Source organism: Lactuca saligna, chromosome 4 (assembly GCF_052625555.1).
Source record: "Lactuca saligna cultivar CGN05327 chromosome 4, ASM5262555v1, whole genome shotgun sequence".
NCBI classification, from domain to species: domain Eukaryota; kingdom Viridiplantae; phylum Streptophyta; class Magnoliopsida; order Asterales; family Asteraceae; genus Lactuca; species Lactuca saligna.
In genome coordinates, this window is record NC_136420.1 from 96241054 (window position 1) to 96259895 (window position 18842).

Genomic DNA, 18842 nt, shown 5'->3' on the forward strand with positions numbered 1-18842 from the left:
CACATCAACTGATATATTCATAAAATCAAAAATTTTCGTTTCAAGTGGTCATTTGGATGAGGAATACCTTTCAGTCAAGTGTGAAACTATGATGTACCAAGATGGGTCCTAAGACCTATCTAATTTTTTAATTTTATTTACTATCTATTTATAAAAAAATTATGATCTATTTTGAAAAAAATTAGGACCTATATTATACTCTTATAGTATTTAGACAAATAAGATAAAAATAAATAAAAGAAATGGTGGAATGATTTACTTAAATTTGCAAAGAATATGGTTAATTTTGATCAAAATCTATCCCAAATTGGAGACAAAGATAAAAAGTCGTAGGTATTTGATATTATAAAACGGATATCTCAAAGGGGATATTGAAAATAGGCGCATGATCGGAGAGATCCCTACCCACAAGGAAGCAGGAAGCAAGGGGATATAAAGATAAGAAACGATTGCACACCAAAAATCAGTCTAACTTGCTCAATTTAACACCCTGAATTTTAAAGAAAGTATCCAGGCCTCTAACCACACCGGAAATTGAAGAAAGATCAATAAGTGGAGTTAAGATCGTTGAACAAGCTAGAATCACTGATATGGACATGAAACAAAGAGCAAAACTGAAATGGGAGGGTAAAGAGCGATGAAAATACACATTTCTTTCACGATTACGTTAATAACATGAACCAGAAAAATCACATCCACGGGATTATGACCAGTGGAGGTTAGACCATGGATCTGAATATGATGAAGCAGGAAGCACTCATATTCTTTGAAGAGAAATATAACGAAGTTTGGCCAAACAAACCCTTGTTTCATAGTTCTGGATTTCACAAACTTTCTGAAGCTGATGCTAGCTTTTTGGAAGGAGAATTTTCGTTGGGAGAAATAAAAAATGCAGTATGGTTGTGTGGTGGTGATAAGTCCCCGAGGCTAGATGGCTTCACTTTCAATTCCTCAAAAAATATTGGGATTTGTTAAAAGATGATATTGTAGGGTTGTTAAATACTTTGAAGCTGGAAACAAGCTTACTAGTAGATGCAATTCTTCGTTTATTTCTCTAGCCACCAAATCCAAAGATCCAATTCACTTTAGTGACTTCAGACCTATAAGTTTGATTGGACCACTTTACAAAATCATTGCAAAATTGTTAACCCTTAGGCTAAAGAAGGTTATTGGTAGTGTTATCAACGAGGTTTCAATACGCCTATGTGGAAGGAAGAAATATTCTGGAGGGTCCCTTGGTGGCTAATGAACTCTGCTCCTGGGCAAAAGAGAAACGGAGAAAGTTGCTACTGTTTAATGTGGATTTTAACAAAGCTTTCGGTTCCGTGAATTGGGTTATTTTGGATTCAATTATGGAACAAATGTGCTTTGGTAACAAATGGCAAAACTGGACCCGTAACTGTTTGGATTTGGGAAGAGCATCAATAATTATCAATGGAATCCCAACAAGAGAATTCTCCATGACTAAAGGGGTGAGACAAGGTCCCCGCTCCTCTTCAACATTGGGATGGAAGGGTTACAATTGGCGATGGAAACGACGGTAGACAAAGGGGTTTTTGATGGGATAAATTTCCCAAAGTCTAACATTTTTTTGTCACATTTATTTTATGCAGATGACGTATTATTCATCAGAGAATGGTCAAGGCTTAACATTGAAAATCTGGCAAGAATTTTGAGATGCTTTTATGTCTCGTTCGGGCTGAAAGTGAACTTTAGCAAGTCTAAAGTGTTTAGTGTTGGAGAGCCCTCTAGTGAGGTATCAAATTGGTCCGCTCCCATGGGGTGTGAACCATCATATCTTCCGTTCAGCTATCTTGGTATCCCGGTTGGAGAAAACATGAACTTGAAGAGAGCTTGGAGGCCGATAATTGAAAATTTCCATTCCAAACTCTCGTCTTGGAAAGCGAATACCCTAGCTTCGGGGGTAGAATAACTCTAGCAAAGGCGGTGCTTGGTAATCTCTCAACTTACTTTATGTTTATCTTTGAAGCTCTCAAAGGAGTCATTGATACACCGGAAAAAATTAGAAGGAGGCTTATATGGAGCAGTAAAATTGAAAAGAAAAGTATTAATTGGGTTGCATGGAATACTCTTATAACACCAAAAAGGGTGGGTGGCATAAGACTTGGTTCCATAAGATGTCTCAACCTGTCTTTGTTAGCCAAATGGATGTGGCGGTTGAAATCGGACAACTCTGTCATGTAGGCAAAAATCATTTGGTGCATTCATGGCTTATACAGAAGACATTGGTATAGCTTTGCAAATAAATCTATGACTGGTGTTTGGAAGAACATAGCAAGATCCCTGTCTGCCCTAAAGACTTTTAATATTGACTCTAATGAAATTGTTAATTGGGACTTAACTAAATGTTGTCGGGCATCTGGTTTCGTGATTGACAACCAATTCTCTATAAGTTTGTTACGTGAACGGATTGAATTGGTAAGTCATGTAGTATGTGTTGGACCATTTGAGTGGTGTAAGGTGGTACCATTCAGAATTCATTGCTTCATATGCAGAGCGAAGCTGGGTAGGATCCCATCATTGGTCGAGTTAAGTCACAGGGGGGATTGCAGTTACTTCGATCACATGTGGTTCATGTAATCTTGATGATGAGTCAAGTGATCACATTTTGCTATCATGTCCATTGGCGAAAACTGTGATGGATTCAATTCTATCTTGGTGTGAAATCCAATATGGAGGTTTTCAATCGGTGAAAGATGTGTTACTTTTCTTATCGCGATGGTCACGTTGCAAAAAGAAAAGAAGCTTTTTGAATGCGGTATTTTGCGAGATTTTGTGGTGTATTTGGATTGATAGGAACAAAAGAGTTTTAAAAAACACCCCCTTTGTTCCGGCAAATACTATGACAAGAATTAAGTCGACAACGTTCATTTGGTGCAAGCATAGAGGCTCGTTAAAAACATAGACCGGAGAGTTTGGAACTTAAATCCTTTTCTTTGCTTGTATTTTTGCCATTTTTATTTTATTTGTACTCTTTCCCCTGCATCGTCTTGATGTGGGTGTTTTAAAAAATTTACCGTTTAAAAAAATATATATTAAAAGTTATGATAGAAAATTGGAGGAATGAGCTTAAATCAATTATAAAAATAAAAAATTAGTAAAATATTAAAAATCTAATCTCTAAAAAAATAACATGATATAAAGAGAAAAAGTACTTTATATAACAATATAAAGAAAAAATGAATTTTTACACCCAAAATGCTATATCTTTTATATACGGAGATTGCGGCAAATTTATATATATATATATACTAGCCGTTACCCGCGCACAGCGGCGGGGACAAATAGCTTCTTTCAACGATATTTTTTTAAAGAAAAATATTATGTTCCAAAAGAAAGTTCATGTCGTGGGTGAGAGGAAGGGCGGTAGTCGTGATAGTGGTTGATTGAAGGCGAAAGGAGACAGAGCGGCTGTGGTGGTGGTGGTTATACTGTCTTGGTTACTGGTTAGGGTTTTTCGAGAGAGTGTGCGTATATTTCTTACTTTGAAGGGATTACGAAGATAGATATTATGAGATTGTTTGTTACCAATGTGAGAGAAGAGATCCTCTATAAATTGTTGACATTGACCGCTTCAAATGGTTGAAGTATTGACATTGACGGGTTCAATTTGCAAATGAATTCTTCTATTAATTTGATACGAGATTTTTAAGGGATAAAGGATATGGTTAAAGTTTTAATATTATTATATTATAAATGAGTTGTACTTCAAGCTTAATAGTTTGGACGTCTTAAAAAAATAATATTATTATATTCAATCTATTTATAGAAATAGTTAAATTTCTTTTATAAGTAGTAAAGATATATATATATATATATATATATATATATATATATATATATATATATATTATTTTGTAGATAAATCTTTATGAATGTTGAGTTTGTCCTGTAAAGAAGTTTTGATTACGTGTTCTTGCTGAATATTGCAAGTATGGTTCCATTTAATTCTTATATTGTTTCCAAAAAAAAAATGAGATAGTTTCAATGATATATTTAGATCTATACAAAAATATTATCTAATAAAATTATGATGAAAAAAATAGATTAAGCAACTTAAATTAATTATAAAAATAAAATAATAATAGTTAGATAATACTCTAAAAAAATATATTTTTACTATAGTAGCAAATTGTTATTAATGAAATCGGTTGTAGTTACGTTACGAATTGTTTCTTAAAATGTTGGTTTAGAAAATGGGAAATTGTTAGATGAGATTTATATCAAGGGAATTAGTGTGAAATAGTTAAGTTTCAATCGAATGTCTTTTATTCATCATTTGTTGTATCATCATCTAGGGTTTTATATAACCTAGAGTTGTGTTTACTTTTCATCTGTGTATTAATTATCTAATCGAGCTAATTTACTTTATTAAAATTTTGAACCATATATTTAGAGGTTCGACTCTTTATGTTTTTATATATCTTAGCATAAAATTGATAATAATAAAACATATTAAAAAATGTATAATTACCAATTTATTAACTAGATAAAATATTTACTCCTCTATTGCCTTCTTTACGTGTACAAAACAAAGTCCATAACCAAATGAAAATTTAATGAATTTATGATCATTAACCTTATGCACTCTTCAAATAAATGAAGACTAAACGGACAAGAAAAGTTTTCCTATGCTTATATCAATTGTCATGTAAAGTTAGAAAGAAAAAGGGATGAAAATGAATACTGAGAAATAGTCAGGGACTATTTATGAAACTATAATTTTTCCATTTTGAATTCAGAAGAACACATCTTGACCGATTTGTACATTGTGCATCAAAAGATCTCATCATATATTCACCGACTTTTCCCCTAAATTTCTCCACTAATCGGCCACCCAATCTCCACCGTAATCAAACCCTAACCACCACCATCACCATCACTGGTAGCGTCATCATCAAATCAGCAATCTATACAGAGAGAACAATCGCAAGCACAAGGATTTGAAAAACAAACATGAGGCCACCAAAGAAGACGATCCACGTGATATCGTCATGGGTGCGCCGGCAACCACCAAAGGTGAAAGCTTTTCTCGCCGTAGTCACCGGGATGTTAGCCTTGGTGTTGTTACGTGTGATCGTGCACGATCATGACAATCTTTTCGTTGCTGCCGAGGCTGTTCACTCCATCGGAATCTCCGTTCTTATCTATAAGCTTATGAAGGAAAAAACTTGTGCTGGTAAGTAATTAAACCAATCGTTACATAATCATCTATTATGTGTTTGATATAATCTCTTCTAATGTACTATCTCGCTACTTATAGATGTCGATAAGATTAAAATTTTGAATTAGGAGTAAGTTGTTTTCTTTTGTATGAAACTAATGATCTTACACATGAGTTCGCTCATGGATTTGTTCATATTTAGGGTTTTCTAGTATAACGATGATATTTTTCTGTTTTATTTCATTGAATTTGGTCACAGATTGTCAATTGGGGATATACTTTGACTTAGATATTATAGGGGCTGATTTCGATTTCTAAATTGGCCATGGAATTTGATGTCTGCAATGAACTTTGTACTGTGTACTTCAATTCGAGTATTGTCTTCTTGACTTTGCAGTTGTATACTCGGCAACTTTGCATTAATAACCACCTGGTTTGACCATTACAAAAAATTCCAGCACTTTTTAGACTTAGGGGCTAGGTTTTGCCCCAATTTATGGTCATCAATCGTTCCTAATTTCAAGGTTTTGCTACAAAAGAGTGAACTAAAACAGTAAAGAAAACTTCTAAATTGTCATCACATGAACCTTTAGCATCAAATACTTAATATACTCTTATTAAACCACAAAATTTTGCATAGAACTACATCTTGCAAAATGATTTATTGCTGGAAATCTTATGCTTATCATAACATTAACCTCATAAAACACACAATTCAATATGGTAAATAAAGCGAATCAAACAAAACATATCATATCAACATATATTCGACATTCTTTACCCAAATTTATATTCAACCAACAAGACTATAGATCTAATTCAGTGTTATGTCTGTTGCATGATTGTAGGTCTATCACTGAAAACACAAGAACTAACAGCCTTGTTCTTGGCTGTAAGACTCTACTGCAGTTTTGTCATGGAGTATGATATACACACTTTGCTTGATTTGGCTACATTAGCCACAACATTGTGGGTTATCTTTATGATTCGCTTCAAACTAAAATCAAGCTACATGGAAGACAAAGACAACTTTGCAATGTACTATGTGGTAATTATCTCATACATGCTTAATTACTTCTTTTTCTTTCATCATTATTACTAATAACTTCTTTGTATTGATTTCCATAAAAAGACCTTACCTTGATATGTTCTCTTTTGTAGGCAGTTCCTTGTGCTATACTAGCTTTGTTAATTCATCCATCAACATCACATCATATTGTCAACAGGATATTTTGGGCATTTTGTGTTTATCTTGAAGCAGTTTCAGTCCTACCTCAACTTAGGGTTATGCAAAACACAAAGGTTTGATATTCTTCGTTTGTAGACAAAAAAGAAAATTGCATTTTTGTTTTTTATTTTTTATTTTTACTTTATGAGTGACTTGTGTTTTTCAATGGCATGCAGATAGTTGAACCATTTACAGCTCATTATGTTTTTGCTCTTGGTGTTGCAAGGTTTCTGAGCTGTGCTCATTGGGTTCTTCAGGTTTGTAGCAATGAATAAAAAGAGTTTTAACTTTTTTAAAATCTAAAATTAATTACCTTGTGGAAATGACGAAATTACCCCTATACTTTTTGGGTATTGTTTTTGATTAGGTTTTGGATAGCCGTGGGCATCTACTTACCGCGCTCGGGTACGGATTATGGCCGTCAATGGTTCTCATCTCGGAGATTGTTCAAACCTTCATATTAGCAGACTTCTGTTACTACTACATCAAAAGGTCAGATTCGTAATTTTACGTCTTTGTTTTATTTTATTACTATAGATAGATTTTCAAAAGTAATAGAAAATCGTCTAATAATTTTTTTGTTTTTTTTCAGTGTTTTTGGAGGACAACTTGTTTTGCGTCTGCCTTCTGGGGTGGTGTGATTTGAGCATCTAAAAAGCAAAAATGGTGCCATTGAAGTACACACGTTTACAGTAGTGCTTGGTGTTCTTGTTTAGTTTATATTTTTCTTCAGTGGATGATTTTGTACATTTGTGACATTGTCGTGTTTCTTATTTACAACTTTAATTTTACTGGAATCCAAAATTAGCGTCAATTATGATATTATAATGCTAGTACTCAGATTTAATTTTCAGGGCTTTTTTATGCCTTTATTGGCAGCTTTTTTAAGGTAAGGTTTTCATTTTGTGGATAACTTTATTTGTATTTTGTTTGTTACTTTGTTATAGTGTTTGAATTTCATAAGGTAGTATGGGAGTGTAACACGAGACGTGGGGAGTTATAATAGTCATGTGGTGTATGATTAGTTCATCAATAACCTTTACAACCTTTATAAATGTGTTTTTCAAAGAAAATAATCGTTTTCTTTTCAGTTTTTGAAAAATATCACTTTCTCCTAAAGGTTTCATTCTGACTACTGTTCACATTTCGGAGTGCTTTTCAGTTTTTTTTTCACATTCCGGATTACTTTTCAGTTTGTTTTCAAAGAATGTTCTGTTACAAACCACTTTTCCCTCAAATATATAACAAATCACTATTTTCCCTTAAACATGGCATCGGCCTTTTCATTCAATATATAACAATTGTACAATATAATGGGCTATAACTGTAATAGGCTAAACTAATAATACAAATACAACACAATATAGCCTAATAATAAATACACGGCAAATGGGGTTGGACAAGTAGATGACATTGACATTGTTACATTAAACAAGGGTGGCAGTGAGAGGTGGATAAAGGAGCTCACGCAAGAGATTGTCGAGCCGACTAGTCTTAGCAACAACATTTGCCATGCCGCGATACTCGACTTCAACACTGGATCTGGAAATCATACCGTGTCGTTTGGAAGACCATGAGAAAAGTTTGGAGCTAAGAAAAACACAATACTCTGAAGTGGAGCGGCGAGTGGAAGGGCAGCCAGCTTAGTCAACATTAGAATAGGTGATCAACCCCCGTCCCCCGAGAAGGGGATGCATATAGCTGAAGACCGTGATTAAGAGTGTCGTGGATATATCAAAGAACTCACTTGAGAGCAACAAAGTGAGGCTTTCTGGGGTCATGCATAAAGAGGCAGATCTGTTGGACAACATACATAATGTTAGATCGGGTAAATGTCAAATACTGAAGGGCACCGGCTAGACTGCGATACAGAGTCAGATCATCAACAGGTGGTCCCGTGCCGTCTATTTTTGCAGACATGCCAGTGGGAGTGCGGACCAGCTTGCAGTTAGACATTTTTTCACGGTTGAGAATTGTGGTCGCATACTTTCGTTGAGAGAGAAACATGCCATGACGATCTTTACAGACTGCATTTCCGAGAAAGTAGTTCAAAGAGCCCAAGTCGGTCATGGAGAATTCAGACTGCAATGTGGAAATAACCTGTTGAAGAAGACCTAGAGGGGAAACAATCAACACAATATCATCAACATATAGAAGTATGTTATATGGCCACCTTGTCTATAGATGAAAAGTGATGTATCTGATTTGTTGTTAGTAAAGCCGAAGGTAGTAATGAACTGAGCAAATCAGTGATACCAAGCCCGAGGTGCCTGTTTGAGGCCATATAAAGACCTCTTGAGAAGGCCAACATGATCGGGTGCTGTCGTATCTCGAAAACCGGGTGGTTGGTGCATGTAGACTATCTCCTGAGTATGATCATGAACAAAAGCATTCTTCACATCCAACTAATAAACTAGCCAGTGGTGAGAAATATCAATACTAAGAACAGTCCGGATAGTTGCTGGTTTGACAACCAGACTAAAGGTCTCATCACAATCAATGTCGGGTCGCTGTCTTCGATCGTTTGCAACTAATCGGGCCATATAGCGAGCAAGAGATCCATCTGCATTAAGTTTCTTTTTAAACAACCAAATACAATTAACCACATTAGCATTAGTAGGCCGTGGAACAAGTACCCCAGTTCCGTTAGAAATAAGTGCATTGTATTCATCTTTCATAACATTTAGCTAGTTAGGATTACGAAAGGCTTGAGAATACGTGCGAAGAAGAGAGGAAGTGATGGTGATGTTAATATGAAGGTTGAGACGGTCAATAGGCTTCTGGATGCCATGTCGAGCTCGGGTTTCCATGGCATGAGTTCAAGTGGAGGCGGAAGGAGTGAATGTAGGAGGTCGATATGGAGGATTTGGCCGGCCGATAGAACTAGTGGGATCGATGGATGGGGCTGTGGAAGAAGTGCCGACTACCGAGAATTCAGGAGCAGCGGCGGAGCCATCGTGAGACGGTAGGGTGGCGGTGGATGGCCTGAGAGGAGTGGAAGGGTGATTCGGGTCATTAAAGCAATTTCGGGGGGCATCAATGTCAAGAAACCCATGGTTGGGAGAGTGATTGGGAGTCATAGACCCAAATGGGAAGATAGTTTCATCGAAAACGGCATGACGATAAATGATTATTTGTTTGATGTGGAGATTAAGACAACCAAAACCTTTGTGATTTTATAGGTAGCCCAAAAATATGCAGGGTACAGATAGGTTTTGAAGTTTATTGATGTTGATTAGATGGGGATAACAAAGGCATCCGGAAACGCGAATGTAACATCCCGAAAATCATAGGGTAAAAATTTCATTTTTATTATAATCAAAACACTAATGTAACTTTTATCCAAACATTTAAAATCATTTCAAAATAAAAAAATTATCCGAGTTCATTCCCAAAATCACATATTGCGGAAAACACGAGAGTATGCGCGGCGATCAAGTTGGGCCTTTCCCTTTCGAATCAGAAGTACCTAAAACCATAAACCACAAACTATAAGCACAAAGATTAGTGATTTACCCAAATAACACATACCACACATATCAAACGAGCCGTACATGTCATACATATCCAATCGATCAATACAAGTGCTATGTGCCAACCATAGTCTTGCCATTATGTCACGAGCCGCCTCGTGGTCTTCCTTGCCAAGATAGGAGCCAAAACCATGGGTCTTACAGACAAGTGCCAGAGCCACCTCCTAGTCTTCCATGCAAGCATCACAAAGACAACTAACATACAATCTACATCTACTTAACTAATACTTGCCAGAGTTCAGACTCTGGTCTTGCATACAGATTGTCAGGAGCTGCCACCTGGTCTTTCATACAAAATGCCAAGGGTTACCCCTGAGTCTTCCTACAATACATAAACCAAACGGGCAGGCATTGGTGCATTTGACCCATAGAACAGTGATGAGACTTACCTCCAATGCTGAAGCTCAATGAAAGAAATCCCTAGCTGCTGCCCTAACGACTCCCCAAGCTATTAATACAAAATAACACCCAATTAGCAATTGTGTTCCATCCTAAGGCCCACAATCCATACTTGGGGTAAAATAACCATTTTACCAGTGACAACCTGAAAAATTATTTACTTGAAAGCTCAGTCAGTTAACTCAACTCAGTAACAGCCTCACTCTTGCTATCATTTAGCACAATTTAGAGCCTGTTTGGGTGTTCTGAGCCTAGTACACTTAAGGAATAAGTGTTAGAAAGTACCTGCTAGAGACACTGTTGAACTAATCCAGCCTTAACCTCATCAAGAAGAGTTCACGGCCTCAAGCACTTGAGTTTACGGTCATAAACTCAAGGAGGGCCGTAAACTCCCCTATATAGGCTCATATTCTTCATTTTACTTCATTAGTTCATTTCCACCTCAAGAACACCCCAATTCTCTCTCAGCTATCATCCCGATCTTCATCTTAGATCTTCAAAAGTGGTAAGTATTCTTCCTTTTTTTTTTTGATACACCTTTTAATCTAGCATCCTCTCATGATTTCATCCATGAAAATCATGTTTTCATAGATCTTCAAGTTTCACCAAGAACACCAAGAACACCCACTAGTGTTCTTGGCTAAGATCGACCATTTCAAGCCTCTATATCGTAAGTACTCTTCCCTAGACTTCATATCTAGTAGGAGGCCTTGAATTACAACATTAAAACATGCCTTTTCCCATGAAGATCATGATTTTACGGCCAATATCTTCCTTGGCCGTAAACTCCATGTTATGGAAAGTTTTGGACCTTAAACACATTTATGCTCTTGCTTAACCTTATAACGCTTGAAACCTTGAGACCCCTTACTTTTAAGACCCTAAATGTGACCATTTAGAGAGTTTACGTGTAGCACCTAGTTCTTGGTACGTAAAATTTATCTTAGAGTTTTTCATTTTTAGCCTTGGACTCGGCGAGTTGTAGGTCCGACTCGCCGAGTAGGGACGGGGTCAGGAACACGTTTACGGTGGAGACTCGGCGAGTCCCCACTGTCTGATGAAACCCTAAATTTCAAGGGTTTGCACCCTATTTAAACCCTCTTACCCGCCCCTAAGCTCACCCCCTTCACCCTCAGAGCTCCCCATAACGTCCAACCCTTGTTCCTTGTGAGATTGAAGTGCTTTGGTGTGTTTTATTGAAGATTTTGAGAGAAAAGGAGAGTAGATCAAGAAGAGAAGAAGGAGGCCAGACATCTTGGTGTTATTTCAGTGATTTCCTTATGGTATAACTCAGTTTCTCTCTGTTTTCATGCTTATTGTCCCTTGTAGCTCCATGAAAGTCTTTCTTGAGCCTTTCCCCAAGCTTGTTTGTGTATTAGAGTGGATGATAAGTTGTTTAGCTTCTAGATCTAGGCATGATTGAGCTCCAGGAGCTTGGATATACTGCCTTTATGGAACCCTAGTGCATGAAAGCCATAGATCTACTCTTTTGGTGCATTTTGAGCCCTAAAACTCTCATGGGTGTTTATTTACACGTAAAGTTGGAAACTTTACGTGTAAACCAGGCCCTAGGAAGCCAGATCTATGAATGGCATGGGCTGGATTCAAGCGAAATCGCATGTATAGTATTTGCATGTGGCAAACTCGGCGAGTCGTTCATCTGACTCGGCGAGTCGAGTCGCGAGTCCCCGAGTTTTCCCCCTTTTCGTGTTTGCGGGTTGGAGTAGTGAGTCATAGGGTGTGACTCAGTGGGTTGGAAGCCAGAATCATTCATGTAGTAACTCGGCGAGTCAATGCCATGACTCGACGAGTTCAAGGCAATCTTCTTGCCTCAAGAACGGACTCGGAGAGTTGTTCATACAACTGGGCGAGTCTAAGCATAGAGTGTTCTTTAGATGAAGACGAACTCGACGAGTTGTTCATACAACTCGACGAGTAGAATGAAGAACGTTGGGTCATCATCTTAGAAGGAAAACTCGTCGAGTCAATGCCAAACTCGACGAGTAGAGATGGATTAGTGGTCAGACAAAGGGATAGGGAGTTGGCGAGTTGACAAGCCAACTCGGCGAGTTGGGTCAACTAGAAGTTGACTTTGACTTTGACTCATGGTTTGGTTAAGGGTAAATGGTCAGTTTACACTGAGGTCGGTTAGCAGCATTTGACTAAGTGTTTGGTGGGAATTGCAGCCGAAGGATTTCCGGAGCAGCAGCAGCAGACAGACCGTTCCTACACAGATCAACAGCTACGAGGTGAGTTACCTTCCAGTAGTGGTGGGTATAAGGCCACAATGCCGGCCCACCAGTAGGATTGTATGATAAATGTTTGTCTCTGTGGTATTTATGACAACCGTCAAATTCTGGTCAATTCAAAGTCAAATAAAGTCAACAAGTCAAACCGGTCAGCTCAACTAACCCTTGTGTACTTGGACTTACGTTCAGTATTTACTAAACAACTCGCTATTCTGATAAGAAAACATAAATCGAAAAGTACGTACAACTAGATCTCTTTAACCTAAAAACTGTAGTACGTGGCGAGCCAAACCGATAAAACAATGATGCATACTCATCGGGAGTGTGTAAGATCCTTAAACAAGGCTTAACAGGGTTTACGAACCATGCATTGCGATGCCGGACACTCACAATTGTCACACATGGATCCTCTCTCAATCGTTTTCACTCTATCTCTCTCTATGTCAAATCTCTCCCAAATCTCTCCAAGTATGCGAAATCTCTCTCAAATATCTCTCTGTATGATAAATCTCTCCAAGAATGTCAAATCTCTCCCAAATCTCTCCAAGTATGTGAAATCTCTCTCAAATACCTCTTTGTATGAGAAATCTCTCCAAGAATGTCAAATCTCTCCTAAATCTCTCCAAGTATGAGAAATCTCTCCCAAATCTCCCTCAAATAGTTCCCGTAACTTTTTAGAATCATTCGGGTCATTCCGGCCCTTAACCGGGTCAAAAACGGCTTAAAACGGGGCGAAAACGCGAAAAACGGACCTTGAGAACCGAAACCCCTCTTAGGAACCGAACCTCCTGATGAAGCAGACTGCTGATCCGAACCGAAGGTACTGTTCACTAACCGAACCGAAGGTACTGTTCACTACTGTTCACTACAGTCCGTTCGGTTCTGACATTCTCGCCTTTTTATCTCCGAACCGAGCCTCTGTTGGCTAAGGGTACGAGGACCGAGCCTCGGTTCTCGGTCGCCTCATCTGTTCCCTTCTCTCGCTCTGTCTCTGTCGCTCGCTTCTCGCTCTGTCTCTACCCGCCTCTCTGTCTCTTCCCTTCTCTCGCTCTGTCTCTACTCGCGCCCCTCTGTTCCCTCTTCTCCCCTCTCGGTTCCTTCCCTCCTTCTTCTTCCCTCTCGGTTTCTGCCTCCCTCTCTCTCGGTTCAGCATCAGAAGGCCGAGCCTCGGCCAGAATTCGCATATTTGTCACTTTTAGCCCATTTTTGATATTTTTAACATTTTAAGCCCGTTTTTCGTGATTTTAAAGCGGGATTTTCTCCAGAAATTATATTTTAACATAATAAACTCTAAATATTCATAATTTAAACATATTTTGATGAAAATCATTATTTAAGTAATAAAAATCAAATGGGTGAATTATTAAAGGTGGAGTGTTGACTTTGCCTTATCCAATGTCACAAGCAACCACCCCACACCCACTCTTTGACTAACCACACCTCCCCACCTTACCTAGGTCACGTCAATGTCCTTTCCACTCAATCATCACTCCTCCCCACGTTTTTGGAGAGCTGAATATTCACCCTCTCTCCTCATTTCTCTCATTTCCTCTCTTTTCACCAAAAGAAGAGCAAACTATTTTCTCACTCATTTTCCCTCTCTAGAACTCGAGATTTGAGGGCTGATCTTTGGATTTTCCTCCACATTTGGTAAGAATAATCCATTCTCTTTATGATTATCTCAATTATTTCCACTCGAATCATGGATATCTTAAACAAACTCTCTCATAATTGTGTTAGATCTTCGAATCTTCAAGTGATTCTTCAAGTGTTCTTGGGTTGAACACTTCTCTTCTTCAACACTTACCTACTGAAATCACTTAAGGTGAGTTCATACCCCTACATTTTCATGTTTTCTCAAGTTTTCAGGGGGGGGGGGGATACAAGTTAAAACACCAAGAACATAACTAAATATTTCTAACAGCCTTCATCAGAAAAGTTCAACTCCATTCACGGACTGTTTTGGGCATCTTAAACATTTTTGTTTTCAAAACTGTACAAGGTGCAAATAGTTCAAGTTTTTAGCTTTATAATGACTACTTGCACATCTCCATACGATTTTTCTACAATTTATGGTGATTTTTACAAAACTGCCTATCATTTCAAACAACAATCCGGACCAGGCTGTGATTTTGGACTTATTCACCCAAGTTGGAGGTCATTAAAAATCGTGATAAAAATTATGAGTAAACTAGACACATTTTGCGAACTCTCAGAATTTACGGATCTAGTTTTCGACTTCGTATGATTTTTCTATGACTTTTCTAAAACAGTGCTGAAAGACTAAGAATTAATTAACAGCTTCTATCTATCAAAACACTTTGTAACATGTTGAGCAAAGTGTTAAAACTTTGATAACTTCATACATTACATGTATTTCTTGTTATGATATATTTATATAATAGGAAATTAGTTTCTGAATTTATAAGAATCCTCCATCATAATCATTAGTACAAGACAAAACAAGTTAAACATAGCTATATTGTACTATACATTTGACTTCCATAGAATGGGATTCTTTAACACCACAAGGAAATATACTAAACTATAATAGGTATAGTTAGGGTACATATACATTTCAAACATTTTAATAAACTATAATAGGTATAGTTGACGATCATTTACATAACGTACTTATACAAAAAAGGGGTACAAATACAAAGTGCCGGGTCTCTATACAAAAAGGGGTACAAATACAAAGTGCCGGGTCTCTATACAAAAAGGGGTACAAATACAAAGTGCCGGGTCTCTATAAAGAAAGGGGTACCGATACAAAGTACCAGGTTCACTTAAGTTAGTTATTATGATATTAAAACTATATTGCATCTAGAACTGTTAGACTTCAACTATAATCGCTGAGCGTACATGTTTGAGTCCTATAAGAATTTTGTCTTGATTGGCCTAGAATTAGTGATGCCTGCCTCATCTCCTGTTCCTTGTTTGGTTGTGGACCTAGGGCAGACCCACTATATTCAACGTTTTATCTAATTTAAACCTTATATAACTTATATACGCTGGACGATTATAGAGGAACTCTACGGGTCATTCTAGGGTTCATTAATGCATCATATAGGAATATTTCTATTCACACTTAACTAAGAAAATATTGGATTTTCTGGAAATCAAACTATATCGATTTTACAAGGAAAACGGTTTCTACTTCAAACAAAACTCTTATGAACTCACCAACTTAATTGTTGACACTCTTTAAAACTACTTGTATTCTCAGGAAATCAGTGAAACAGGAAAACTTCATCGCTTTGAGGATGGGACGTTAAACCGTCAACAATTTATTTTTGTCATCATAATGTAATTGCTTTTAAAACATGTAAACATATACTTTGGTGTAACTTTTGCAATTATATATATGGTGGTTGTATTTACTTTGAGCACTATTATACACGTTGTTGTGATACTGTACATGAAGTCCTCCACCCCCGGACGTTTCCGCCATCCTTGGTTTGGGGGTGTGACAGATTGGTATCAGAGCATTGTTTATAGTGAGCTAAGTATATCGAACCACATAAGATATACAAACTATAAATGCATTGGGACTAAGGTCTCTGATTTTAAGATTTCAAAACCACTATACCTTTAGGAATAAATAGCTTTTGTTAAAAGTATACATGCATGCATACATACTAAGGTCAGTATCATTTTAGGACAAAACAAAAGTAATGATTGTTGGATATCACAGGTAAGCCTGGGGATGTATGGTCAGTCTTGGGAGTGGCATAGCCTGATCAACTATGCTGGTCCGAGGAGTGATTAGCATATGCCCAAGAATGGTTGTGATGTGGCAACAAGTCTAAAAACTTACCAACACTACCACAATGAAATACCATAGGGGTACTTTGGCATTATTATAATTAAATGTGTGAGAACTAAATAGATCTTTATCAATAGGTCAATAGTTGCTTAGTGGATACATTAAAATTTTATGCATCCAGGACGTCATAGACTTAGAATCTGTGGATCTTTGCTCTACTTCCTGTTCTCGTTGGATTGGGGATTTAGAGTTAGGGTCGTTTATTCGAAGGTCTATCCTGTCCCGAATACATATAACTAGTATGCACTAAACAATTTGTTGAAGTACCTGATAAAGATCATCGTATAATTAGCTACTTAGTATGTTTGCTGAGTTATTTCTTATATCCCCATTTCTCGCGAAGATATCATGGCTGGATTCCATCCATACGACGACCCGTACTACCCTAACCACGACAATACCAAATGGCTCGGAGAGGAGCCAGAGAATGATTACCCAACCCCTGGGAATGGTCACCAAACTGAAGACTATGCTGATGGTTCTGACTCCGACCCTGAAGTGGAGAACTTAACCCCGACGACTCTTGTTCCGAATCCCAACCCTTGAACGGCTTTTCAAGGCCCGACGCCTCCTTGGGTAGAGTGCTTGGAAACCGGGAGCGAAGAACAAGACCAACATATGTCGTTTAATAGAGAACGAAGCTTCTACAACATAAGCGAAGGAAGCTCAGCAGATAGAATTTTTCCAATCCCGGTCCGTAGAGTTGCCCGAAACGAGATTCCGGGTAGAACAACTCTCCATAGTAACGTAGAGGTTGATGCAAATACAAGAATACATACGATCCGCACCAATCGCCTTGAGCACACTCGTGGAAAATCTAAGAGAGACCACAAAACCTACTAACTCATGAAGTTCATTCATATGGACTTCCTTTATGAATTATATATAAGAAATTCTTAAATCAAAGAATAATGCAGGAAAAATCTAATTCTATAACAACTGACTTGTCTTTACTAGTAGAAACTTACCATCTGATCATTTTTCTTTTTGCAAACTCATGACAGAACGATGCCACCAAGGAAAAGACCCAGACCTTCGGGCAGCACAGCGCCACCACCTCCGACGCCACCTCCTCAGTTTGATCCCGAAATGTTCCAAGCTGCAGTAACAGCAGCCGTGGTAGCTGCAATGTCACAAATTGGCACAAATAGCACTGGTGGTGCTGGATCTGGAGCCACAAACCCTAACCACGGGGATAGTGCAGGACGCACAAGGGAATGCACTTACAAGGACTTCACAAATGGCAAACCCGATTCCTTCGATGGAAGTGGGGGTGTCCTCGCACTAATTCAATGGTTTGAGAGGACCGAAGCAATCTTTGAGATTTGTGTTTGCCCCGAAGCGAGCAAAGTCAAGTACGCGACATTCACCTTCATCGGAAGAGCTCTCACTTGGTGGAACGGCAAAGTTAAGTCGCTTACGCTTGCAGTGGCTAACTCATTAAGTTGGGAGGACTTAAAGAAGATGATGCTGAAGGAATATTGCTCAAGAGGTGAAGTGCAAAAGCTGGAGCAAGAACTATGGAATCTCAGAATGGCAGGCTCCGACCTTACAACTTACACCAACCGATTTTGTGATCTAGCACTCCTTTGTCCCGCTATGGTAACCCCGGAAGACAAAAAGTTGGAGCGTTACCTCTGGGGATTGTCCCCCGAAATTCAAGATAGCGTGCTGGCCTCAAGACCAACTACCTTCGACAGAGCCAAGGAGTTAGCACAACAACTCATTGACCATCATGCCAACCATGACACTATGACAACCACCCTTACCCAAGCAAGAGGAGGGAACAGCGAAAGAAAGTTTTGGGACAACAAGAAGGACCAATCAGCCCAAGGCCTCGCTAAGAAGCAACAGATCTTTGCTGTTCATGCTGCCACAGCCCTCACCACGCCAACTCCCATGAAACCATACGCTGGAACACTTCCAAAATGCAACAAGTGTAACTTCCATCACACTGGGGCTTGCCGAAAGATGCATTGCAAAAACTGCGACAGAGAGGGGCACACTGCTCGTTTCTGTAAGGCACCAGCACGACCCATCAACCAGGTACCTGGCTCTGGAGTAAGCCCAACCTGTTACGAGTGTGGAGAAACGGGACACTTTAAAAGGGAATGCCCAAGGACAAGAGATGCCGGTGGTGGTGGGAGGGTGCTTGCAATCACCGAGGGAGAAACCACTCCGGAACTGCCCGCAAATATCAGTACGTGTTTCTAACATCGACATTTAAATCCCGAATTTCTTTATATGCTAAATCTAGCATCGATTAAAGCATGCATAGTAGTAATCATGTGACATCGGGCGAGTTATTCCTCACCATAATCAAATTCTTGTACTATGAAAAGTTATCCCCATCTTTCCCCTAAATCCCTGGATCCCCATTCGAAGTGCAAATTTCGGGACGAAATTCCCTTTAACAGGG

At 38.4% G+C, this 18842-nt stretch overlaps 1 protein-coding gene across 1 annotated transcript; it reads left to right on the forward strand.

The window, feature by feature from the left end:
* The first annotated feature begins 4672 nt into the window (after positions 1–4672).
* Positions 4673–7266, forward strand: LOC145042423 (ER lumen protein retaining receptor family protein). The gene is made up of 6 exons (XM_078990837.1): positions 4673–5200; positions 6034–6233; positions 6347–6487; positions 6590–6670; positions 6781–6905; positions 7006–7266. The coding sequence occupies exons 1-6, from the start codon at positions 4978–4980 to the stop codon at positions 7052–7054; spliced, it is 819 nt and encodes a 272-aa protein (XP_078846963.1). The 5' UTR covers positions 4673–4977; the 3' UTR covers positions 7055–7266.
* The last annotated feature ends 11576 nt before the right edge of the window (positions 7267–18842 follow it).

Bases quoted from the DNA above. Each gene is read 5' to 3' on its own strand.
- LOC145042423 (XM_078990837.1), top strand. From the start codon at position 4,978: ATGAGGCCACCAAAGAAGACGATCCACGTGATATCGTCATGGGTGCGC. The intron at 5,201-6,033 runs GTAAGTAATTAA...GCATGATTGTAG, and splicing joins GAAGGAAAAAACTTGTGCTG to GTCTATCACTGAAAACACAA. The intron at 6,906-7,005 runs GTCAGATTCGTA...GTTTTTTTTCAG, and splicing joins TGTTACTACTACATCAAAAG to TGTTTTTGGAGGACAACTTG.